The following is a 27,189-nucleotide window of genomic DNA, read 5'->3' on the forward strand; positions in this document are numbered from 1 at the left end:
AGTATTTAAGGTTTACATCAAAGTACAGAGGGCCTGCTTTAACTTACATAAGAACGGCCATACTGGGTCAGACCAATGGTCCATCTAGCCCACTATTGTGTCTTCCGACAGTGACCAATGTGAGGTGCTTCAGAGGGAATGAACAGAACAGATAATCATCAAGTGACACATCCTGTCACCCATTTCCACCTTCTGGCAAACAGCAATCCCTGCTCATTCTGGCTAATAACCATTGATTGACTTATCCTCCATTAACTTATCTAGACACCGTTTTGTATCCTCTTAGTTGCTTTTTTTTGCAGCACATCAGTGTTGTGGATCCTTATTACTATTATTATCTGTAGTATAGTTGCACCTAAGGATCCCAATGAGGGCCTTGAACACCCACATAATAAAAACAGTCCCTGCCCCAAAGAATTTACAATCAGATTATAAGAGAAGAGAGAGCAGGTGGATACAGATGGGAAGCACAAAATGACAACAGAGTAACTATTGCTGAGGGGTTTTTGTTTGCTTTTGTTTTGTTTTTTTAGGCACCGCAGCAGAAGAGTGTTTTAGATCCCACTTAGCACCTGAGGTAAGGCAACTTAATTTCCCTTAGATTCAGTGAGCCAAATTTAGAGGTGTACATGTACTAAGCTCCCTCTACATTTTTCATGTGGGGAATGCTCCTGCTGTCTCAGAGAATTGGACTAATTTATCTAATAAGTCTTTTCTATCTCTGCCCTTTGATGCTCTGAGTGGAACTAGTTATATTCGATTCATAACAGGTAACATTATTGGAAGCTTATGGTATTCATTTGTTAAACAATCTAGGCCCTATGTATGACAGGGCCCTAACCTGCCATGTAGAGGAGTAAGAGGGTATAAATTCCATCATTCCTGTGGGTAGCTGCACGTGGCTTGTCTGGCTCAGGCTCAGCGAGGCTGTTTTTCCCCCACTTACTGTATGAGCAAGTAGGAGGAGAGAGAAGGAAAGGGTGGGGGTCAGGAACAGGCGGAGCCGTGACTTCTGAGTGAGCCAGGGCAAAGCTGGCTGAGTGTGAAGGAGAGAGTATGCTGAGTTAGCCCATTGCCAAATGCCACATAGTTCTCTTCCCCACCCACAGTTTGCACAGTACAAAGGAGCCATGGGAGAACTGTGACTGAGAGGGTTGCCTCTGAGTCACAATTCCTTTTTGGAATTACCCATGGGGTGGCACAGCTACACACCATGCCACTTAGTTGTTATGTGGAATTTCCAGACTGCAACTCTGTTATAAATTTGGCTCCACTGGTGAATTGTTTTTAAAAATATCTGTATAAATATCTTTATTAACATATGAGATCAGTGAGCGGATTTATTTCCAGCAAAAGATACTGTAGTGGACAGAAATCAGTGATTTCTAGAATTTATATATATATCTGTGTCCTTGTAATTGAGAAGAAATAGGAATGATTGCATCATCGCAGTGCAAGCAGAGCTGTAACTTGTATTTTTTATACTTATTTTTCCTCTTTTGTTGTTGATTTCTTGCTTCCTTTTGGCATAAAAAAGAATAAAGGATGTACAATGTTTTACACTGGACAATATCTGGGTATGAAAAAGCTGTGGAACACAACTCATTTTATGTACAGTACACTAAAATTAGAGTTCCATGCCATGAGATAAATGGTAGCACATATCTGTGGTCTTGATTCCAGAAAACATTCTATTTGGGAAGGGCAGTCAAGCACATGCTTAATTTAAGAATGTGCTTAATGTTTACTTAAAGTTAGGCACGTGCTCAAGTGCTTTCCTAAATCAGGACCTTTGTGCATAAATCAGTAATGGTTCTTCTTCTGTTGTTGAGAAAATCCAAGTGACATACAGAAGACTTATTAAAATTAATCTAGAAAATTCCATGTTCTTTCAGTGTCTTTATTAAATCTTTTGAGTTATAGAAATTAACAATTATTTTTAACATGCTCATGCAATGCTCTGGATTTTTCTACAACAGATTTTTCACTAGATGCACAATATCAAGTACAATTAACAAATATGATAGTGTTTATAAGAAGGAAGGGCCAAACTTGCCCGTATTGAACTCAACATTTTTGGGTGTGCAAGAAATTCAGGACTGGGTAAGAAGTGGTGAATCTGCAGCCATAAAAAGGACCTTGATTTTTTTTACCCCTATCTTGTAGCCATTGTCTACTAGATTTACTTTCCCACTGAGGTATCTTATTACAGAGTAAAATTTACAAAATACATCTTGGCGTACTGCTATAGTTATAGTGACTGTCTAAATATGCTATATACCGTAATTCTTAAATTACAAGGCAATCTACTAGCTTTATTTACCAACTGATTAATATCCATAGGAGTCCCAAAACTCTTCCAATAAAAGCAGGTCAGTTGTTTTCTGACTGTTACATTGGTCATATAACCATCTGAACAATATGGATTGCAAAGTGGAATGTGCCTAAATAATTCTCCTATTGGGCCAGATTCTGTTCTCTTGGCTATTCAGCATCAGTATTTTACTCCACAGATAGACCCACTGAAGCTCATGGGAGTACTGTGGGTCAGGTGCTACCCAGCATGAATGGGGGGGATCAGAATTGGGCTTAGAGAGATGAGAGAAGCATCTATGGCAGGACAGAATGTTGTCTGATCAAGAGTTAGGTTATGGTACGTCCACGCTGCACTGTAAACCTGGGTCTGTGGGACCTGGGCTTGTGGTTTTGGTGTTTCCAAGCCCACGCTTGAGCATCCACACGTCATGGTAAACCTGGGCCTCTCAGCCATGCTGAGGTGTCCATACTGCACTACGTAGACTTTATGGCTCAGGTCTGTGGCTTGATTTGCATCCACACTGCAAAATTACAGGGCTTGGACCCATGTCACAGTGGGACTTGGGCTCTCACTCACTCTCCTAGCAGGATCCTAAGACCTGGCTCCGGAGTGCTTGCTTACCTGAGTCAGACTGTCTTGTGTGTGGACAGAAGGGGGCCTTGGACTCTAACTTGAGTCAGAGCCTAGGCTTAGTGTGCAGTGTAGACGTACCCTTAGCTTAAGGTAGGGTGACCAGATTCCCTGTGTCCTAATATTCGGGGCTTTTTCTTATATAGGTGCCTATTACCCTCCATGCTCTGTCCTGATTTTTCACACTTGATATCTGGTCACCCTAGTTTAAGGTATGTCTACACAGCAATAAAAGACCTGCAACATGGCTGCAGCAGGCCTGGGTCAATTGACATGGGCTCATGAGGCTCAGGCTGTGAGGCTATAACATTGCAGTATAGATGTTTAGGTTTGAGAGGTAGTCGGGGCGTCTACACTGGAAATTTATATCCGTGCAGCCCAAGCCCTGGGAATCTAAGTCAGCTGACCTGGGCTCTGAGCCTTAGGGTCGTGGTTTTTTTTTTTTTTTTTTTTTTTTTTTAAGCATAGCATAGACATACCCTTATAATCTGAAGTGACTGAACTATTTTGTCTAATTTCTTAAGAAAAATAAAATGTTACAATAGTACTTAATGCAAAACAAAGCACGTGTGAAAAGGTGAGATATAGCCTATTCCATGTCATCGATCATAATCACATATCCTGATCCTACAGTCCTCATGCAGACAAAACGTCCATTGAAGTAAACGGGAGTTCTCCCGGTATATAGACTACAGGCATAAGCCTTACGGCTGGAATTGTCTAAGGGGCCAAACAAAGGTAGAAAACCCCTTTGAAAATACCGACCGAAGTTCTCTTTGCCAAAACTGCATTGCTACAATACTGTCCTAAGCAGGGAGACCTGATTTTTAAGATACTTACTAGATAAATATCTATATTTTTTTAGATATATATTTAGGCACTTATTTAAAAATGAGAGAGAGAGATTCTTGATCCAGTAAATGAACAAGCAGCCCTTACAGTCAGTCATGCAACTCCTCAGATGAATAATCCCACTGAAATCAATAGCACTGGCTGCATGAATCAAGAAGGTGGAGTTTGGCCACTTTAGAAGAATATTCTCATTAATCAGCTATTTGACCTGAATCCAGATGCTAAAAATCTTATTGACATTTTCTTTTGAAAAAGAAATCTCACTTCAGATCTGAGTTGGAGGGGAAGGGGAAAATATTATTATATGTAAATAGGACTATATCCTCCACCTTCAACATGCTCTTTTTGCACCACACGACAATGCAAAGGGAACATAATGTTGCCCTAACAGCTGGAGATTCCTGGTTTGGCCAGCTGTTATCACCATCCTGGTGTAGAATGTGTGTTCGGGTATGGGAGGGAACATGATTAGAGCACAACCATACTCTGGCCATGCCCAACTATGGAAAAACCCCTTAAGTGCATTACCAGCCAGCATAAATTAGAGCTGTTCTGAGCTGCTCTAACTTACTGCCCCAAGATCACCATGCAAAGATGGCTCTATTCCACCTTTGCCCACCTCCTCGAATCCTGCTCCAGCACTTTTCCAGTAGTTTGGGAAGAAACGGGGAATCAGGAAACCTAGCTCTGAGAATGCTTCTTAAACCTTCTGTACCTTAGTTTTCCCATCTATAAAATGGCATAAATATAGTTACCTTCCTTCGTAAAGTACTTTGAGATCTCGGATGAAAAGTATAAGTGTGAAATATTGTCATGATTTTTAAAGAAATAGGCCATGCTTATAAAATATTATCACTAAGAAGATATAAAAGCTCAGTTTTAAAGACAACAATATTCGGGGTTAGCTTTCCCAATTTTTTCCTCTCATTTTCTCTCTCGATATTATTTTAAGTGTATTTCCTAATCCACCATTTAGGAAACAAGAATTCATGTTACTTGTGAGTTATGTGCATGTACAGTGTCTGAAATCACTTCATTTCTGGTTTTCTTTTATACACCTATAATATAAATATCTGAAGAGGATATTGCTTAACCCATCAAACAAAGTGATGTCATAATTTATTAATACAGCAGACACAGTTCACTGCTGTTAAATGCCACAAAGGGCTGGAAATAGGGTAGTTTCTCAGAAACTATTGCCAATATGTCAAGGGAAAGACTTCCTTGATGCAACCTCAGCATGTGTAAGATCCTCTTTGGGTACATCAACATTTTGGTTATTCTCTCCGGCACAACTTTGTATCCTTCAGAGAGGATTGTGTTGGTTTCCTTTCCATCCCCATCCCTCCTCTCTCTGATGACTCCCTTCCTCCCGACTCCTCATTTGTTTTTATCGTTCATTCTAGTAGAGCATCCTCTTCTCTGACGGCTGGGCCCAAATTCTGATCAGTTTTGCCAGTGATTTAAATGGGTTTGCACCAATGTACTAGAAGCGAAATGTGGCCCCTTGTGTTTGCTGGTGTCACCAATGCTGCTCGGCAAGGAGTATGGAACAAGCTACACACTTAGGTGCTTTGCTGGCACGGGGCCAGGTTGCACAAGACGCAAGTGGCTGAATTTTGGCCAATAAGTCATTTTTTACACACTTAGGCCTCAATCTAGCGAAGCATTTCAGCACATGCTTAATGTTAAGCACTTGAGTAATTCCACTGAACTCAGGCCTTTGCTGGATCAGGGGCCTTATAGTTTGATGCTTCCAATATCAGTCTGGGATTTATTTATTTATTTATTTATTTTGGAGCAGATGTGTACCATTTAAATGGATGTACAATGTCTTTCTATCTGACAAATATCGTGCTTTGTTCTCAGGGGTAAAAGCGTACAGTTTGTTTTTCAGTGGAATGCTCATTTAATGGAATGCTAGCTCCTTTTACTCATGTGTATCAATGCACAAGCTCCCTTTAATGTTACAAGCCTCAACCCTGCTATGAGATACCCGTGGATGGGCAGACGCCTGTGCCCAAATGAAGCTCCAGTAAGGCTCGGCGTGTGGTCCACCTGCAGTGGTTACATCACAGGAGCAGGCCTTCAGTTTACATAGAAAATACCATTCACCCTGTTCATTTATGTGTATGTTCTACCCATACTCATAAATAAGCAAGTATGATGGGGTAATAGGATGATATTATGCTCCTTCCTCAATTGATTAATAATGAAGCATGGCCCTAGTATATGCTAAGGTACCCATAAATACTTTGTGCTCTGTCTGTACCTGCACCTAGTCACTAGTTCTTGTTATTTTCCATAATGCATGCAAAAGGAGTATGTTTTTTATAGTGAGTCCCTAGTGTGCGTATTTGTTAAATATTTCTGTACCTCTGCTTACCTGTCACAGCTATGAGAAATTCTGGATTGCTCGAAATCCAGGAAACTGGCTTCGAATGTTCTTCATGCACATTCTTTTTATATACACAGTCTCTCCACATCTACACACACGCTCAGAAACACGGGTAATAAATAGACTTTTGCGTGCAAATCACACACTTGCATACTGTGTGCAGCACGAGCCCCACACTGATTTATTCCATTAGCTTTCTGTGACACAGTTGCTATGTGGTCATTAACTTGTGCCTGTTAATTTCACACTCACAAATCAGATCAATCCCCCATGTGCTCAGGCAGCCCCTACCTAGACAATGGTTTCTTGCATATTAAGTCAGCTCACACAAGCAGTGATTATACTTCCATACATACAGTTCTCACGTGCACAGGCAGCCCCAGCACAGGCAATCAGCTTTTGCCTGTTGGCAGTTCACTACCCCCCTTGATTCCCCCTCTTCTCTAGGCTATATGTGGCATTTAGAAGCTCTGACAATCTGCTCCAAATGTTTTCCATATTTGTTCAGCCTCCTTGATTCAAATACCAGGAACAACTCAGCCAGCACAAAGAGAAGCTTCGGGGGCCAAAAACAAAAAACAAAAAAAACTCAACACGCCCATCAGCAAAAAAAAAAAAAAAAAAAGTTAATCACCATGAGAAAAGAAGAGAAGAAACCTCAGAACAACTCGTCCCTTAATAACAAGAATCAGGCAGGGAAGGCTCCTGAAGGGGAGAAAAGCACCGTTGCAGCCAAGGCGCAGGAGCCGGCAATGAAGAAGAAGAAAGCCAAGGGGGATCCCAAACCGGGCCAGGAGGAGGAATCCCACACTTGTTGTGGCTGCCGTTTCCCGCTGCTGCTTGCTTTGTTGCAGCTGGTGTTAGGCATCTCTATAACAGTGCTGGGCTTCATTATGGCAGGCATCAGCTCTTCTTTACTAGTCAGAGACACTCCATATTGGGCTGGGATAATTGTAAGCATAAAGTCTGTTTCTACATAAAGTGCATTTGCCAACATTAATGCAATCTGCATGATGCTACACTTAAGACTAACCAACTGCATGTCCTACACTCTATATATGAGCTAAACTAACTATAAATATTCCTGCAATTATATGTCTAATTTACTTTCCCATGGAAACAGCTATGGCAGTATAATATAATACTTCATATTCTTCCCCCAAAAACCCAATACCTTGATACAGGGGTGCTGTGCACCCAGATGTATATCATGTTACCTATTAATCTGTTTGCTATTAAATGATGTTTAGTAATGCTGAAAAATGTTTACCACTTATGTTGTTATCCCCCCAAAAGTCAGTCAGGTTTAGGAGGGTGTAAGTATAATTCTAAACCTCTAATTCAATGTATTTATAATAGTGGTAGAAAAGAACTAGCTGTTCTTTTAGCTTCCACACTGTGATGAGTTAAAGAAAGATTAACTTAACCCCTTTCCTTCCCTTCCCCCCCCCCCCCCTAAAATTCTTTGCCATAAATCACATCACATGTGGTTCTTGTGACTAAAGGGTTACTATGAAATGCAAAAAAAAGTCTGTAGCGTCTGAAGGGTGTGACAGAAGCCAGCTAAAGCTAGGAAATTCAAAGTTGCAAGTGACATGCTAGCCTTGTCTAACGCAGTTGTGGGACAAAAACACAGTGGCAGGAGTAAAGGGTGGAGTCCCTGATAACAAGTCTATTATGATCATGTACATACATGCAATCAGCTAAGACATATGGCCCAAATCCTGAGCACAGGCAACTCCTTAAAAAGTCAATGGGAGCTGTGGGCACTCAGCATCTCTCAGGATTTCTCTCTGTTTGATTAACCATTTTTAGAGAGATGGTACATGTAGTTATGGTAACATTCCTGTGTTGGGGCATGTATTCTTGTGTGTTTGTATTAATTCTGAGCATTATTCAACCAATAGAACATAAAATCTCCCACCAAATAAATACATATTTAGGCACTTTAACAAAGAAAAGATTCTTGATGTAGCAGAGAGATAAACAGCCAATACACTAATAAATCCTTATTACTTTGAGGATTATTTGACCTGAATTGTTATGGTTTATTGTATTAATCCATATTGTATTGCTGCACGTGACAATTATATCTCTGTGTTAGCAAATCTTATCAAATTGTCTGTGAGACCTAAAAGTCAATGGCCCAATCCTGCAAAAGTTGGAATGATCAGGACCTGAGTTTCTAAACAGATAATGGCTCATTTTAAATAGTCCTTTCCCCCTTCTCTCTCTCCTTCCAAAATATATATCTAAAAGTCCAATTACAGCTTGCAGAGTGCAATTCTAACCTCACTTACAGAAGAGAAATTTCTAGTAGGACTTGCTCCATTATAAGTGAGTGGAAGGGAAACCATAAACTACTGGTATGTGACCACGTCCACTTACATTTTTTTTAAAGTTAGCATGTCCCAAAGTTTCTGCAAACACTGATGGTCAAATTCTCTTCTCAGATCCACATTATGGATCTCCCAAATTTGGAATAATTAATTAGCAGGACCGATAACCAGCCACAAAGATTTGGGGCTAGATCTTCAGCTGGAGTAAATTGGCATTGCTCCATTAAAGTCAGTGAGGGCGTGCAAGTTTACAGCTGCTGAGCATGCTCCTTGATTTGCCTGTATACAGCCAACATTTAAAAAAAAAAAAAGTGTAGACCAGAGAATCAGAGCTGTGCTAACCTGCCAGAGGGAGTCCCTAGCCAGGCTAGTAGTCACTGAGGTTTTGTGACTAACATATAACGCAGGTAATCTTTGCCATGATGTATGAACTGTTTGCAGGAATCTGGACTGACATTTGGATGGATGTGGGCTGGGTGTAAAGAATGCAAAGGTCAGTTGTTTTGCATGGTTTCCACCTGAAACTAGGCAAAAGTTGGTACTTTACACTTCGTGTTAACCCAAAATGTCAAAGCAAAACTCAGGTCTGAACTAAAACTGCTGAGTTTTGCACACATCAGCCTGCATGACCTTTGTGATGGCAGAGCTCCTACAGATGGGGAATATGCTGGCTATGTGAGTCTTAAGATCTCTTTGCTCAGTGCTCACCTTTCCAGCCATACAGAAGACCTAAAGATAGTAAAGTAATGGGTGCCAATTTAAGAATCTAGACAGAGTAACAAACAATAACCCATCAGGCTGCACCTGCAGCTCTGAGTCTGTGGGTTGTTCTACCATGTTGGGTTACCAGCAGGTTTTAGGGTAGCTACATTCTGTACCAGCACAATAGCAAGTGCTGCCGATTGGGTCGCTGCTCACTCTGCCTGGTCTTGGGGTTGAATGGAGTGATGACCGTGAGAACGTTCTTCTTGATACATGTGTTTCTGGGAGAGTGAGATGTGGCAAGACAAGTGTCTGAGAGCTACTGAGAAAACACACACACCAAATCTAGGAGAGAAAGAAACACACATTGTTTTCCATTCACAGCAGCAGGGCTCAGGTGGAGTGGGGGGGATGGCATTGGAAGAGAGAGGTGAGATGGAGAAGTTGGATCTGCAACTCCTAGCAGTCAGGAGAGATGTTTAAGTGACACTCCAGTGATGTCAGGACTGCCGTGGGAGCTGATGCGAAGGAGTACAAGCTGTTGGTTCATGAGAGCTTAAAAAAAAAAAAAAAGTAGCTGAGAAGTTGTGCCGTTATTTGTTCATATGTGGTTTTGCTGTGATGGGTATGTGTGATGCTTGTTGGGATACTGGATGGAAAAGGTTGAGAACCTGTGAGCTAGAGCAAAGTTTGTCATAGTGTAATTCCCAGGGCCTGTGCCAATGGTCTGCAGGACAGAATGTTCTGAGAACAATGCATTAGAGAACTTGGAAAGGAAGTTCTCCACAAAGAAGATCCATTGTGCTAGAATATCCTCCATGCAGATATCCAGTTGACTGGGTTTTGGGCTGGTATTAGGCTAGCATAGAGATAGGAGAGCACATGTATGGGCTGGGCTCAAGTGTGTCTTGCTCAGAAGACAAATATGCTCCTATTCTGTAGCAGAAAGTGCATCTTTCTGGAGCTCCTTTATTAACGCAGAAATGAGCAATGTTGCCTTTCTCGGCAGAACAAAAAGATGTAGTGTAAAATACCAATGCATACTTGTTTTAGTAACATCCCACTCAAGTGCTCTTTTTAAAAAGATTTGATTAGCGTTCAGATTCACCAACTATTTAAGAACTGTAAAATATATTATCAAGACCTTTATAATGACGGTAGAGACAATGGGCTAAATTTACCCCCAGATATAACTCCATCAGAATTACACCAGGAATGAATTTAACCCCCTACCTGTTGAAGTATGACAGAAAAATGAAGGAAAACTGCTCATGTGTTAAATAGATCCTGACTGATTGAAAGATTTTTTTATTTTTTTTTGCTTTGCTTTATTAGTGGCATAAGTGTCACACTATTCCTAACTGAAAATCAAGCGCTTTAGTCCATTAGCATAAATAAAAGGGAATTTATCTAGTGAAGCAACTAGAGCAAAATATTCCCAGTGAAAACCAAACCATGTAAAACTAGTGTTCAAATTCAAATTCAAAACTTGGCATTGGTTTGTTGTGATAAGACTCCACGAATCTGTTGAATAAACTTGGGCTGCTTTTTGGTTTTGCAGCTACTGTGGTCCACCCACCACGCTATAGCTAATCGGTGTGGACAGAATCTGGGACCCATATCACCAAAAGCACAGGCTTCTGTCACTGAGCTAAACAAATAACACCATGAATTAGTAGCAGTAGTAGGCTCTTATCTTCTATGTGAACTAGCTGCTAGAGAGGGAAATGATACCCTTAGCTGGCATCACATCAAAACAATTTCAACATGAAACCAGGTTAAACTTAGCAGTTTCAACTGAATTTCATTTGAAATACAAGGGATGCTATTTAGAAACCAAAGGAGAGGCTCATGGGTAGAAACCACTGAGCTTAGAGTAGTGCTAGACACTATTGGGCTCTGTGCCTGGAGAGTAAAAGCAGAGAACCAGTCTCCTGCTTCAGCCTCAATGATCTATTCCCTTTAAAAGCAGAATGTACCTGTTGTATCATTAGGATCAGACAAATCAATTCAGATAAAACAGGAGGTGACAGAAACCTGTGTCCAGAATTTGGCTCAAACTCACACTGTTTCCCTTTTTGTGCAATCTTGAAAATATTCAGATAAACTTTCTGCCATTGGGAGTAGCGCTGTCCAAGAGATGTGGCAACGAGCCAGAACTGCTAAGTCCTTTGCTAGATTCTGTCTTGACATGCTGTGTTACTTTAGACAAGTCATTTAGGCCCAGATCTTCAACTGTATTTAGACCCCTAACTCCTATTGAATTCACTGGGAATTAAGCCTCTAATTACCTGAGTCTCTGGGCCTTAACCTCTCTGGCTCTGTTTTCTCATCTGTAAATAATAATGGTTATCCATCCACCTTTTTGCTTTGCTTAGAAGCACTATGTATTATTACTCTTTTTGTTCATTTTCATTTCCTTGTGGCCTCTCCACATCTAGATCCCAGTCAGTGTTAGGAGCACAAATTGTGAATTTCTCCATGGAAGTCTGTCCTCACAGTATTTCCACCATAATCAGAAGTAGGAAGTGTCAGAAGCAAGCAAGCCTGTTTCCTTGAGAATTTCAGTCTAGTTCTGCAGACTCAAGCAGTTAAGATAGTTAAAATGGGGAAACCGCAAAATGTTAGGCAGTTCAGATAAGCCTCCATGATTCCAGATATTCTCCAAACCTCTATTGGAACTATCTTTTAAAAACTTATTTTTTTATTATTTGGGTTTTTTAGCAAACTTGAAAATCCCAGATACCTAACTACCTCCCAGACTACAGTCCTAGATGAATCTGTTATACATTTTATTGTGTATTCTGGTTAAATATTAAGATCTACTTTTATGGTGGTCCAAAAAAGAAACTAGAACAGCTCTTTTCAGATTCTGATCTGAAAAACCTGATCTGGCTTTTGTTTATAGTTCCAGTTAATCTGTTTGGACATAGGAGAATTTTCATTAACATTGGTGTTTTGGTTTCTAGCTTGTTAAAGCTCTTGGAATCGAGTCTCCTTTCATTCACACTAGTGTAAATCAGGACTAAGTCCGCTGGAGTAAATGGAGTTATGCCAGGGTAAAACTGGAGAAGGGTCAAATCCATTGAGATTCCCAGGCACACTTTCTCGTGTGCAGCAGGATCTTAAAGGGACTGTAGTCTCTTTTGTTCTCAAAACCTCATATTAACTGGCCTTGCCCGTCTCCAGATGCTCTAGAGGAGAGAGAAAACTATGGAATACACACAAAAGTAAAAGAGCCCCCTTTGGGGGACACAAGAACCAATACATGCGTTCTGGATGTATAGAATAAAATGGTTTCATCTTACTCACTTAAGACCATTTTTCAAGTGTTCAGCACTCTGAACTGGGAAGAGATTTTTTCTATAGGGCTGTGATCCCCTCTAGGCCTTTCAATAAGGGATGGATTTTCAGAAGTGTTCAGTGTCCTGCAGCTCCCACTGTGACTCTTATGGCAAATATTTTAAGAGCTCAGAACAATCTCTACTGGAAACCTGGCAACTTATTTTGGCCTCTGCATGAGAGTTGAACGTTTCTTAAAGACTGGCACTTAGGCATACGTTCCTTCCTTTCCTTCCCATCTCTTACCTCTAAGTCCATCCTCTCCTTCTTCACCCTGTTCTCTGAAAATGAGGCCTATCTGTCTTTAGCCTCTCAAACCCACGTCCTCCTGCCCCAGGCTCTTTATTTTCTTTCAACTCCTTCTCTCCCTTATCTTTAACTTCGTTCTCTGCTCTGCCTACAAATGTGCTCTTGTTGGCTGAAAATACTTACCATTGACTACACTCTTAAGCTGCTATTCTTTCTCCCTCATTCTTTTTTTCCCCCCCCCCCCTCCAAGATGGTTGAGTTTTGACCTCATACTACCTAGACCAGGCATTCTTAACCTTTTCCATACCAGGACTTCCTGTTCCAATCCAGGACATTCCCCCCACACCATCTCAGCCCTCCACCTCCTTCCAAAAATATCCCTCATGTTTAGCACTATGCTGGCCACTGGTTCATTGATTCCTATTTACAACACCCTGGAGGTGGCTGGTTTCTGCTCTCTATGGATTTTAGTTTGAGGGCTACCGGAGCAAGACTGATACAGGATTTTATGGTGCAAAAGCTAGACAGAGTTTTAATTAGAATATTATATGAATGTTATCAATCCTCATTATGTAGTGCCAGACATGTATATGGCACTTTATAAAACCTTCAATATAATCAGACCTGTTCCTGGCCTCAAGCAGCTCACAGTCTAGGAGAGACAAAACAAATAAAGACACAACAAAGCATGCAGCAAGCAGTTCAGTAAAGGTGGGTGGGGACAGATTTTTGGGGGGAGAGGGAAGAAGGAACAAGGGAAGAATAATTTCTGAAGGTAACTGGTTTTAAGGTAGGATTTTCAGGAAAGAGAGAGAGAGTGCATCTTATGGAGAAGAATCAGAAAGCTGGGCAAGTCAATCTGGCCAATGATAGGATTGGCTGAGGATCTGACCCCTAGTTTTTAAAAGTCTTTTCATAAATGGGACTCTCTCTCCGCACAGCATATCCCTGTAAGACTGATAATTGGGATGTTTAATTGACATATTTCTAGTGGTTAAAGTAGGTGACTTTGACTCCGGACTTTGAGGTTTTATTCCTGGCTCTGCCACTGATTCTCTGTGTTTTCACTGACCATTCATTGTGAAATTTAGCTTCCTAAATCAATATTTAAACAACTAAATAGGTGTCCTGACTTGCAAAGGAGCTGAGCCCCTGCAACACTTGCTGGGATCAGTGGGAATTTGAGGTTCTCTGCACCTCTGAAAATCCAGCCAATAGCGCTTAATCTCTCTGTCTCTTCAGATTCTCAAAGATCAGTCCTCATGTGTCCTGAGAGGCGCATGACTCACCTTTGAGATGGAGGACATAAAGGTGGACATAAAGTATCCCCTGTTCCTTGACCCTTTCTAAGATCACTCCAGCACCTACAGTTCCCAATGAATGTAGTGCAGCTCTGAGGTCAACTTGTGCTTCTGGAATAGACCTTCCAGCTTCAAAATTGGTACAATGATACTTATCAAACTCACAATGGTGTTGTGTGGCTTAATTGTTGGTAAAGTGCTTTGAGATCTTTGAGCAAAAGGTATCAAAAAAGTATAAAATATTGTTTTGGAGTGTGCCAGTGAAAAGGACTTTATTGTGCTATAAAGCAATGTAAATTACAAAATAGCTTTAACATTTCTTGCTGATTGGCTGAGGCTGGCTAGACAGGTGATATAAATTGTACTATTATAGACTGGACGTGGAGTATTGTAACTTAAACCAATAATATAAAGTGAATAATTTCCACCACTCTCTTTAATTAAGCTATTTATATCTAATTCATACATTACACCCTTAATGGCTCCTATATAAAGATCATTATCTGTACACAGTTTCGCCAGGATAAGACAACAATACAAAGTCATATGAACAAATCACAGTCCTCCCCACGTGTCTTGGTTTTTCCAGACCACAGCACAGGATCCTCCTCATTGTTGTGCATTATTCATTCATGCCTGGCCATATGCATTGGCTTCTCAGTGACGGGCCTTCCAAATTTCAGGCTACAACATTGACGTTGTAGAAAAGACAATAATTGAGAAGTATCAGCAGCTTGAGCAGGACACATTTGATCCTATACTATCCTGATGTGGGGGGTGATGGGTTTGGCCATTTAAAGCCATTGAAAACTTCTTCCATTCTCAAAGTCTGAGAGAAGACTCGGCATTGGTGAGGCTGCATTTGGAGTATTGTGTCTAGTTTTGGGCCCCCCACAATAACAAGGATGTGGAGAAGTTAGAGAGAGTCCAGCGGAGGGCAACAAAAATGATTAGGGGGCTGGAGCACAAGACTTATGAGGAGAGGCTGAAGGAACTAGGCTTATTCAGTCTACAGAAGAGAAGAATGAGGGGGGATTTGATAGCAGCCTTTAACTACCTGAAAGGCGGTTCCAGGGAGGATGGGGCTAGGCTGTTCTCGGTGGTGGCAGATGACAGAACAAGGAGCAACGGTTTCAAGTTGCAGGGGGGGAGGTCTAGGTTGGACATTAGGAAAAAGTTTTTCACTAGGAGGGTGGTGAAGCACTGGAATGGGTTACCTAGGGAGGTGGTGGAATCTCCATCTTTAGAGGTTTTTAATCTGCGGCTTGACAAAGTCCTGGCTGGGATGATATAGCTGAGGTTAGTCCTCCTCTGAGCAGGGGGTTGGACTAGATGACCTCCTGAGGTCCCTTCCAACTCTATGATTCTAAGAGAGTCACTTTCTGCTCAGCCCTGGATCCATGCTGGTTTTTGGGGATGGGCTGGTTTGTTGTTGCCATGGACACCTATTCTAGCAGCAGTTGTGGATGTGGCTTCCTGTCATGCATTACCTGTATATATAAAGTGAGCACTGTACACTTTGTGTTCTGTGTATGTTGAAATCAATATATTTAAAATGTAGAAAAACATCCACAAATTTTTATAATAAATTTAAACTGATATTCTGATATTGTTTAACAGTGCCAATGAAAACTGCAATTAATCGCAATTAATTTTTTAAATCAAGTTAACTCAAAACAAATTAATTGCTTGAGTTAACTACAATTAATTGACAGCCCTACCCTTTAATAAAAAATGACAGTTAAAAACTGGCACCATCAAGGCAGCTAATGGAAGTCGTGTCATACAGGCATCCATTTATTTTTATACAGGCCATCCTTAATTGGTCATGGTGAACATCAAACATTTTGGGAGGTTGCTTCAGACAAACACCCAAAAGTTTGGCTATTTAATTAAACATCTCCAAACTACTTGAACCTCTGGACTGTGCAAAATGGGGCACATTTTGTGAAAGAGACTCTTCTGGGATTTCTAGTACTCTAGTTAGGTCTGGAAATATCAGAAGTGCTGTATTCCTCATAGCACAGTGATTGCCATTAAAAAGACAGTACTTACCAGTGCATGGTAACTGCTGGTATCTGAGTAACCACAGCATCTGCTTATATTGGAAATAGCTGTCACCTCTCAATACTAGAGCTGAGAGGGGGGAAAAAAACAGTGGGCATTTTTTATGAAAATGTTATCCTATTTTTAAAACTGAAATGGATAACGAAACTTTTTGTCATTGTTTTGAATTGGTTTTGAGCTTCTCTGCTCAGTACCTCTGTGTGGTAACTGGGCCAACAGTGACTTAGTGGTGACCCGTGTTTTTGCACTCCTAATTCAGCTGGAACCTGGAACTGAAACAGAAAATTAAAAACCTTTTCCAAATCTTCAGAGTTTCTGATTTAGGTTTTGTCTGTGCAAAAATTTCAGTTAGATTTTTCTTTTGTTCACTCTGGTTAACCCATCCCTAGTGTATTCTTTGACAATCCTAAGTATGCATGCCACACATTCACAGATGTGGTGCATCTGTATCATGCCACAATATCTTCCGTTAAAGCTTTATATGGTCCCAGTATGGTTAAAATTTATCATTTAAAGATTCAAGGATATCTGCATCAACATTTAACTTTTCTGAGCAATGTGAAAAGACTCCAACCTGCCCCTCAGAAACTCAAATGTAAGTTGCTACAGAATACTTTTATGGTTGCAGGTTTTAATATCTACATAATGTTGTGAGCCTATACAGTTGACTGGAAATTTTAATCTTAAATTGGAAGATATAACCACCTCATTGCTGGGTAACAGATCTAATGCACAGAAGATAAGTATAGAAAAGTGCTCTATAACTTAATAACTTTTCTCTAGGGTTTTGGGGTTTGTTTGTTTTTTTTTTTAATCATCCTATAGAATTTAATAGAAAATGTATATACCTGGCCTAGGGACCTAGTGGACAGTTTAAAAAAAACACTTTTAGAAAGAAGTTTGTGATACTATAGCTGGGACAGGGACTATCATTTATCATGTTTTTACAGCATCTAGCTGGTTATGGCCTTTAGGTGTAACCACTGTATACACGTTAAATATTAGTAATAGGGATTGGCTTTTTTAGATTAATTTCTATAGAACTAGACTGACTTCATCCCTCAGGGGAAATCAATCAGGAAATTCTTGAAGCGTACTTAATACTTTTGGCAATCTGACTTCTTTTACCCAAATTAGCGGTCCTTTGTAAAGGATCTGGTAAGATCTGGTCATATTAATTAAAGCTTCATGGGGTACCCACTTTTCTCCCCCAAATCCCAAAAGAATGAACTGAAATTCTGCTCTCTGTTATATTTGTGTAAAACTGGTATGCAGATTTCACTGGAGATGATCCAGCTGTGCTCTAGCATAACCAAGAGCAGTGTTTGGCCCCGTGTGTCAATGGCCTTGTCCAGTAGGATTGTTAAGACATGGTTGTGGATAGCATGATTTCCATAAATATGTGGATGAGAACATTATCATTGCCATATCTGATCAGACCAGTAGTCCCCTGAAGTCAAGTATCCCCTTTCTGATGGTGGACAGTAACAGATGCTTCAAAGAAAGATGCATTATCTAATATAGTGTGAGGTGACTTGCAGTGGGTAATTATGGAATAACTTGCTCATAAGGAAAGCTTTTTCTTAACATCATCTATTTGGGGTTGGCTTAAGCCCTCAAGCTTCAGGGAATATATTCCTGCTAAAAAGCTGCATTCTGTTTAATGTAACTTTCTGGATGTTCTCATTATCCATAAAAACGTATAATCCTCTTGGCCTCAATGATATCATGTGTCCATGAGTTCCACCAGTTACAAATGTGTTGCTTTTCACTCTGTTTACTCTTTTGACCACAAGGGTTATTTCCTAAGATTCCTGCTAATCAGACCATATAATAGAGCAGATAAGTAAAATTAATCACCTACATAAGTGTTTCCAGAAATGTTTTGGGCTAAGGTCCAAGATGCTTATTTGAACCAGATTTTCCCCTCTTTCTCAATCTCTTTTTGGACATTTTCAGCTCCCTTGCCTCTCCCAACTCAGCATGATACGTCTCCCAAAATGTGTAGGAAATTCTTGAAAGGCAAATATACATCATTTGACTATTTTTAGGGCCACATTTTGGCTGACATTGCAACACCACCAAAAATCCATTCATAATGTATTAGGTAGAAACAAGGGGAAATTAGAGCAATCCATGGTTTTGACAGCTGTTGGAATAAAGCAAACCATATTAATACATCAGAGTGTGACAATAACTAATGCAAACCACAACTGCAATTTGTTTCTGACATGTTCATATTTCCCCCAATTATGTATATTACATCAACATCTTAATCATTACCAGACTGTATTCTGCTATCTATCATACATCTTTGTGCTGAGACCTGGTGTGATAATGTATGAAAAAGTTACAAGCAACTTAAAATAAGGCTGATTGGCTAGGGAGAGCATATCCCTGTAGGCCTTACTTAGGAAAAACACTAATGATTTCCATTGGACTTCTGTCTAAATAAAATCCTCTGGATTTGGCCCATACCGAATAAGTGGATTATGTGTGGTATTTTTTTGCTTTTGGAGACAGTATTTTTCTCACTATTAGTTGTCACGGTTAGTTCAATGAGTGTAATAGGTTTGAGGGATTCAAATTAGTCATGTAGAGCAGGAGGATGTTTGTGCTTCTGCTGCTTCCAGTCTGGTTTTGCTTTTGGAAAACAATCCGCCTTTGTCCTTTGAAGACAAGTGTGGATGTTCAGCGTGTACCTTTATTTTGGCAGTGAGCTTCAAAACTGAAGTTGGTGTTGCTGGGATTTCTGCAGTGGCAGGTTGGAGGAATGACTTTTTAAAAACTGCTTTAGTTCCACTTTTTAGATGACTAAGCTATGTAAAGAGTTGCATCTTGCATACTTTGATGGAATCTACCCTGCATACATAAACTGGGTATTTGTAGTTTGCCCCCACTGTAATATTATTATTACTACTTAATGTTTGTTTTGTGGTAGTGCCTTTAGGCCCCAATCAGGGACAAGTTCTCCAGTCAGGGTCGGATTTAGGGGCAGGTGACACAAGCAACTGCCTGGGGTGCTGGGTTTTGGGGGTGCCGGGCTCAGGATGCTGTTTATGTTGTTAGTGACAAAAGGGAAAATAGAATGTTTGACGTAGAATGTTTCAGGTGTTCTGTATGTGGATTCATTTTTCACTAACCTCCTAGAATGTTCTGGACCTTTGTGGACTCTTGTGGAACCTCTTGTGGAACCTTGTGGAACCTCCATTGAGTAGGAGGTGAGAATGGGTGAGCAAAGTAATTTACCTTCGGTAGTGAGATTGGGTGAGCGGAGTGGCTATCTCACTACCGAAGGTAAATTACTTTGCTCACCCATTCTCACCTCCTACTCAATGGTCATCATTAGGTCTTAAGTACCGGACTCCACTCCCCCATTGTTCTCAATGCACCTGGATATCTATAAGATGCCTTTGTGTTACCTATTTTCTGTATTACTGCATCTGAAGAAGAGAGCTGAAGTCTCTCGAAAGCTTATGTCTGCAAATATTAAATTTGTTAACTTAATTTTTATTTTAAAAAGACTATTAACTTCAATGGTGACAGGTTCTAACCCTGTTTTAGGTAAACAAACAATTTCAATAACTATTTTGATATTTGTTTTGTTTAAAAAAAAAAACAAAAAAAACTTTGATTAAAAAACAACTAAAAATGGATCAATTTCAAACCCTGCTAAATGAAAAGAACATTGACATTTTCCACAATTTTTTTTTTTTAGTTTTTCAACCAGTTCTAGTAAATATTTTTCAGTGGTGTATGAACTGTTTGATATGTCAAAGGAGGTATTAATTAAATCTGTAACTTTTGTAAGTATATCTGTACCACATCCAGATATTTTTCTAGGCAGCACTTTTTTTTAAATTTAAACACCTTCGTTGGATACACTCCTCGTTGAATAGATGGTTGAATGAAAGGGTGTTAGCTCACTCGGAAAATTCTGAAAAAGGAACTTGAAATAAACTCAGATTGGAATATGCACAGGGTTGAAGTGCTTATTGTTAGTTAGTCAGATAATTAAATCAGCTCTCATAACTCCTAACTGCTATTCCATAATTTTATGGAATCTGTTTTATTTGTGAAACAAATGCATATTGATTGATGGCAACCAAGTGCTAAGGCTAGTTACATTGCATCTTACATTATATATTTAGTCAATAAGGCATGGGAAGCCTATGTTTCATGATGGGATATTGCAATGGTTATTGAACTGTTAGAATGCAGGATTGCCTTATACTATTTTATAATCAACATTGACAGCAGCCAAAACACCCCTGCTAGAACATAGTCACTTAAGGAGTCCTTAAGAATATTTACCAAAAGATGTTTATAGTTTATTCTATTACACTTTATGGGTATAATTAAAAACGGATCTTTTAATAACACATAAAAAGAAACGTAAATTGTTTTCTTTATAGCTACTCTGTACTCAAGTTTGCTTCAAAGAGACAGTCTACTTTTAAAGAACTGAATTGTAAACTAAATATTTGTTGTAATCCCCAATAATCTGTTTTTGGGCAGGAGTTATTATGTTTACCATCACTCACACAGAAACAATGAGTATTAGGTGCCTGCCAGCTCTCCCTTCTTCGTAGCTGTGGTTAATAGAAATAATGTACTATTGTTATTTTAAAAAATAATACTTAAGCCTTCTAAAATATCCTGTTCAAACCCTGCCTGAAACCTGACCTGATGTAATCCTTTATAAATACCTATTAACAGTGATTCTCCAACTATCCTTTTAGTATATTATTTAAATCCCAGAGGAACCCTATAAAGTGTATGCAGGATGGAAATTCTTTTGAATGATACTTTTCAGACTGAAAGATTTAGTAAGATGGGCCAGATCCTGCTGCTGTTAAAGCCAGTAGGTTTTTTGCTACTGACTTCAATGGGATTTGGATGAGCTCCTATTTCTTTAGGACTTGATTTATTGTAAAAGAATCCTAACTCATCATTAGATATCCTGTTAAATAGAACCAGAGCCTGGTTCTGCTCTCAGTTGCACTAGTTTCAAACTGATGTAATCCTGTTGGCTTGTGCTGAGCTGAGCTAAATTTACACCTGCATAAGTGAGAGCAGAGTCAGGGCTATCGTGCCAAGAAAGGGTCCCCCTTCTTTCCCCCACCCCATCCCCGGCGACAACTCTGTCAATTATTGCTGTCAACAATAAAAAGAAGAAAACAAATAAATTAGAGGCTGTGTGCGAGTCATAGGACCAGAACATAAATACACATGACATAGAAAGAAGTAAATAACACTGACGCTTTCTTTAGAAATGTTCTCAGGCAATACTGCCTAACCATGTCTTACAGAAATGACATGAAATAAAACTTTACAGGCAAATCTGTTGTTTCACACAGGTTCTGGAGGGACACCACTAATGGTGTATTCAGAGATACTGTTCTCCTAAAAGGAAATTGATGAAAGGACCGTTGGTATTATTTGATTTCCTATTAAAATATAGACAGAAATGTTTTCATTTAATACCATTTTAAAAATTCTTGGATTTTTTTTTTTCCAATTCAGAACACCCCCCGCAGTGTTGGAACCACCCCCCACAAAATAATAACATTGCAATAATGTGTGAAAACCAGGTTGTAAAACTACTAACAGAGGTCCAGCTGGTATAGGCCAGTGCAGTTCCATTGACTTCCCTGGAGCTATGCCAATTTACATGAGCTGAGGATTTGGCCCAGAGGAAGTAAAAACCACCAGTCTTGTTTCACTGGGAAAGCAGAGAGAATCCCCCTAAAATAAACAAATAAGATTAAATAAACAAGTACCTTAGAGCCCAGTCATGTTCCCATTATAGTCAATGTGGGTTTTCCCATTGATTTTTAGTGGGAGGAGGAATGGGCCTTCAGATTCTTAACTTTGATCCATTTTTAATAATCAAGGTGCTATTAGTAAGGCAGGTAAGGAATACTACTCAGAAACTAGTATAGGCAGGATTTAACACCCTTGGAAAACATGTTAACTGGTCTCATATAACCCACCAGAGTTAACCACATCCAGCCAACTTGTTTCTAAAGGCATTAAACACCTTGATGCTCAGTGGTGTTTAAAAATGCACATATTAAAACATGTTAGCGTGTGTGTGTGCGTGTTTAAACATACTCCCCCCCTCCCCCAATCTGGACAGGGTCTATAACAATTCCTTCTGTCTGCACTCAGACTTAAGCTCTTTACTGTCCTGGTCTTATATACCATATGGGGTCATACAGATCTGATGTAAGATTATCCAAGGGATCTGGCCTCGCTGTACTAGGCCCCACTCCTACAAAGAGATGCATGCAGGCAAGCTGCTGTGCCTGTAGGGCCCCCACATGGCAGGGAGGGTACACTTTACCAGGGCCTGGAGGCCTGGGGAGCCCAGTCCTGGTAGGATTTGTAGGTCCAAAATACATGTGAGTAAGTGTCTAATTCACTCACAGTCACACACACACATCCCAGACTGCCTTGTCTGGTGGTGGCTATAAATACAAATCAGGCAGCCAGAAACGTAAGGAACTAAAAGAAGCTAAAAGACATCAATCTATCCTGCAGTTTTTCAAATCAGACAAAGCCTTTCTGCGGTCAGGCAATATACTAACTAGGGAAGCAGATGAACAAAATGAAGACATTGACAGGATATAATACCTTTATAATGACCAAAAAGTTACAAAATAGTCAGCAAACTTGTAGGACTCTCAGGCTGGGTGTTATGTTAAACAAAAATAGCAAAGGGGGGCATTTTTCAGAAATGTAGAATATGTAACAGTAATTTCAGAATTCATACTTTTTTCATGGCTCATGAGACTGTATGTATGGGATAAGAGATTGTGGTATGTGTGTGGGAGGGGGCCTGTGTTACAAGTTTGTACTGGGCCTGAAAAAATTATGCTTGGGCCCTGTGTGCCTGTGCAAATCCCCATGAGGCAGGCACTGGGATTTACCTGCATGCATTTCATTGCAGAGTTGGGGCCATAACACCCACCTTGATATACAAGCATAGTTTGTGGAGTGAATCAACTCCCCCTGTTTTTCTCCTGGCAGTTAGGACTATTGCATCTCTGTGGTCCTGCTAATTTGGAAGGTGAGAATGAACTTTGGTCTACTGTTTCATAGTCCCACTGCTTGCTCACCAGTGACCTTAGCTTTTTTCCCCCCACATCATTTTTTATCCAAACAAACAAAAACAAGATACACAAAGAATTTGCAGTAGGCTCCACCAAATCAAATGAGACTGAATGAGAACATTAAAGGAAGTCACAAGATGGGATCACAGATTGACAAGAGCCAACCTCAGTAGTGGGAATTTCATAAACCAACATAGAACATTTCTTATTCAAAGCTTTCAGAATCAGATTATTTTAAACATTTATTTAGAAGTTAGGCGGAAAACCTGATCAGTTGAAATCATTCAGTCTGTTGGGACCAGATCCAAAGTTCATGGAAGTAATGTAGTTCATTAGACCTTGGGTCAGGCTCTTAGTTACAGTGGTTTTCTAGATCTAAAAGATCATTCACTGCAGTTCAGACAATACTGAGCATGTGAAATGCTGCAAATATTACCTTTTTGGAGGACTTTTTTGTTGGTAGGAATTTAACAAACGACAATTTTAATCCCATGGTTGCTGGTGACCTCTCCATCCGCTGTGCTGAGGTGCCAAATGGGGGGATTTGAACGTTGGTATGCCAAAGAATGCCATTGTATTCTTCCTGAGCACAGAGGCTTCAATGAACATCCGAAGTAAAAGGGTTAACTTTGGAACATCGGAACTCCACTAAGGATGTACCAAGAACACGGAGAAGCATTGGAAGTGCATTTTTCATGGTATTTAGTCTGTTAGACAGAAGTAAAGCTTTTAAAAATATCTTCTCTTTTCCCCTGCTTTCATTTACTGATATGATTAATGTGTGAGTACTGTGAAATTTTTTCCAATACATATTTGTAGACCATTGATTTTTCTATAGATGGAGAGTTTTCTATAGATGGAGACTTCTTCATGGAGAGTTGGCTGGTCACATGGTTCTGGCTTTGGATCATGCAGGATCCTGGGCTCTCCAGTGCGGTGCTAAGTGAAGTCACATTGAAGTTGAGGACCTTTAATCACCACACAGGAATGCTGAATACCTCATAGGGTTAAGCCCACCCTGAAGAGCAAAAGCAGACAGTATAATTAATTCTAGTCAAAAGAGGGCAGAATACTCGTTACATTAGATTCTGAGTTTGGAGCAAGGACTGACCTTCATAAGTAGCTAAAAAGTACCTAGCATGCAGTAAGTGTTACTGCAAATAAATAATACTAATCCTGATACTAAAGACAATGACATACTTTTCTGTTCCTGTTCTGCATGAGCAATTACTGTCATTGCAGAGCTGAAATGTAATCACAGATAGGAAGAGAGATGTGCGCTTTGTTACGATGTAGTCCACACTATGAAAAGTTTGAAAGCCTCTGCTCTAACCCATTCATGCATGCAGGAAATGTTTCCTACTATTATTTAACCCTGCAGCCTTTGCTAATGACATTAAAAAACTCCCCACAAAGCTCTTATAACACACAGAATAGGTGGTGTTTAGATTCATGATCTTATCCCTTCAAGCCTGAACCATCCTTTATGAGCGATTAGAGTGGTTACTTGTGATATAAATAGAAACTTACCCTGGAGATCACTGATCAAATTCTACCCTCACATAGGGCCTGATAAAAAGCCCACTGAAATCAGTTGGAGTTGCAGGTAACCAACATCTCTCAAGATCTGGCCTGTAAATATTGTCCAAGATACTCTAATGAGTAAAACTAGTTTTCTGCTGCATTGCTAGAAACCCAAACACAACAGCAATGGCTCATGCAGGTGAAACTAAAAACAAAATGTAAACACAAATCGGAGAGGACTTAGGGATTGTTTACATGCAAAGAAGCTCTGATTTAACTGAAGTTAGTTAAATTGGTGCAGACTAAAGAACTGTCACATTCAAGGTGGTTTTGAGGATGAGCTCTCACTCCTTAGGAAATTCCTCATGCAGCCAGTGTAATTATATAGAATCTGATAGCTAAACTCCTATTGCTTGCCTTCTCGTAGTGGAGGTGTTCTTAACTGAAAGTGCGGGTTGAAAGGCACTGTACACCAGCCTTATAACTAAGTTGCTCCAGACAGACTGGGCTCGTTAGCTGTAGTAAGCATTCCACCTATGAGAAGGGAGTCCAATTGCAAACAAGAATATTGGGCCGGGCCAGCCAGTTTGGAAAATATGTGGCAATCACACATGCTCTATGGTCTTCATCTTCAGGGAGTACAATGCTAGGGCATCCTCCAGAAGTGATATGTGACTGTTTTGCCCAACTGCTGTGGAAAATGGGAAAAGCTTACCACATTCTGGGTACATGTGGCTAAAGGAATGAGCTTATGAACTATGTTTGGTTTCCCTTAATGTGGGAACAATGGCAAATCTAGAGAAGTTGCTGAGCTGTTGAAAAGGAGAGTGCATGGTGCTTGTATACAAGAGACAAAACGGAAGGGGTTAAAATCCATGAACATCTAGATAATGTGTCATGGCTCAGTAACCAGAAGGAAGAGAGCAGGAATAATCAAAGCAGAAATATTACAGGATAAGGACGTGCAAAGAAAAAGTGACCAGCTAATGGAAGTTAGAATGGCATTGAACAGAAAACAAATATTTAATGTTACATGCAGATACATATGCAGGTTGTACGGTTGAGTAAAAGGAGGAATTCCAGATAGTGCTGGACCAAGTGATAAGTGAAGTACCATAAGCTGAGTACTTGATAATCAGAGCATATTTCAATGGACATTTAGGAGACCACAGTGAGGGCTACAATGATTGTCACAGAAGATATGGCTTTGGAACCAGAAATGAAGTTGGTAGAATATCTTAGAGTTAGCCAGTGCCCCTGGCCTGATTGTTGCCAATATATACTTTGTAAAGAAGGAGGAACACTTAATTATGTACAAGTGCTGTCCCAATGGGTCCCAGATCAATTACTGCCTGACAAGAGGAAGAGATCTAAAACATGTGAGACTGTAAAGTGATCCCAGGAGAGCAGATTGCAGAGCAACATAGATTTGCTTCTAATGGACTTCTGCATGAAATGCCTAGTGGGGGACAAAAGAGGAGTTGTGAAAGAAAGAATAAAGTGGTGGAGGCTCACAGATAAGGAAGTTAGTTAGAGATTTAAGGATGAGGTTTTATGGAGATTGGACAAAGACCAAACTGATGAGGTTTGGGGAAAAATGTCCAAACATATCACTGAAAGTGCACATGCTGCCCATGGCCAGATGAAAAAAAAGGAAACTTCTTGGCCATGAGCTGTGGCGGTGGTCCAACAATGTGCAGGAGGCAGTAAAGAAGAAGAAGGAAAGATTTAAATGATGGCAGAAAATAAGAATGGTGGGAAGTTCTGAGAAATACAAGCTGGTAAAGAAAATGCCAAAAACAGCAGCTGCAGAAGATAAAGGTCAGGCATTTAAAGCCTTATAAGCAGGACTACTAATGAAGAAAGGAGAAAAAGGAATATATAGATTAACCAAGGTCAGGCAAAGAAGAACAGAGGACTTGGGAACTGTGAAGTCTGTCAGAGACTGTCAGTAGCAGAACAAGAAGAAACCATTGAGGGAAGTATGCTTAAGCAACAGCCTCACAAGACCTATCACGATGATGGAGACTCAGACAACACTAAAGATGATGAAATGGGGTAAGGCAGTGGGATCAGATAGCATCCCAATTGAGGCACTTAAAGCATTAGGCCATGAAGGAGTGCTAGTGATGGTGGACTTTTTCTGCTTAATTCTCCATCCTGGAAAAATACCCAACGAATGGAGGAAGAGCACATTGGTCCCTATCTTCAAGCATATAGGAGATGTGCCTGAATATAGTAATTACTGACCCATTAAGTAAATGAGTCAGATGATGAAATGGCTGGAGAGAATTATTGAGAAAAGACGTCAGGAAGAGCTAAGCATTAAGTAAGCAACAACCAATTTGAG

The 27,189-nt window shown here is 40.1% G+C and overlaps 1 protein-coding gene across 3 annotated transcripts in view; it reads left to right on the plus strand.

The window, feature by feature from the left end:
- The window catches only part of SSPN (sarcospan), a 60,217-nt gene that overhangs the window by 22,774 nt on the left and 10,254 nt on the right, over positions 1 to 27,189 (plus strand). Inside the window, exon 3 of one of the 3 annotated variants that reach the window (XM_067559271.1) lies at positions 6,706 to 7,150. The exons of 1 other annotated variant lie outside the window; for it this stretch is intronic. In XM_067559271.1, the coding sequence (XP_067415372.1) occupies positions 6,706 to 7,150 (445 nt within the window). Of the gene's footprint in view, positions 1 to 6,705; positions 7,151 to 8,890; positions 8,944 to 27,189 lie in introns of those variants that run through there. One more of the 3 variants, XM_067559273.1, reaches the window with a different exon arrangement.

The sequence above is a fragment of the Emydura macquarii genome, unplaced genomic scaffold, assembly GCF_026122565.2.
Source record: "Emydura macquarii macquarii isolate MOO-44397 ecotype Brisbane River unplaced genomic scaffold, CSIRO-AGI_Emac_v2 contig_2205, whole genome shotgun sequence".
Lineage (NCBI taxonomy): Eukaryota > Metazoa > Chordata > Testudines > Chelidae > Emydura > Emydura macquarii.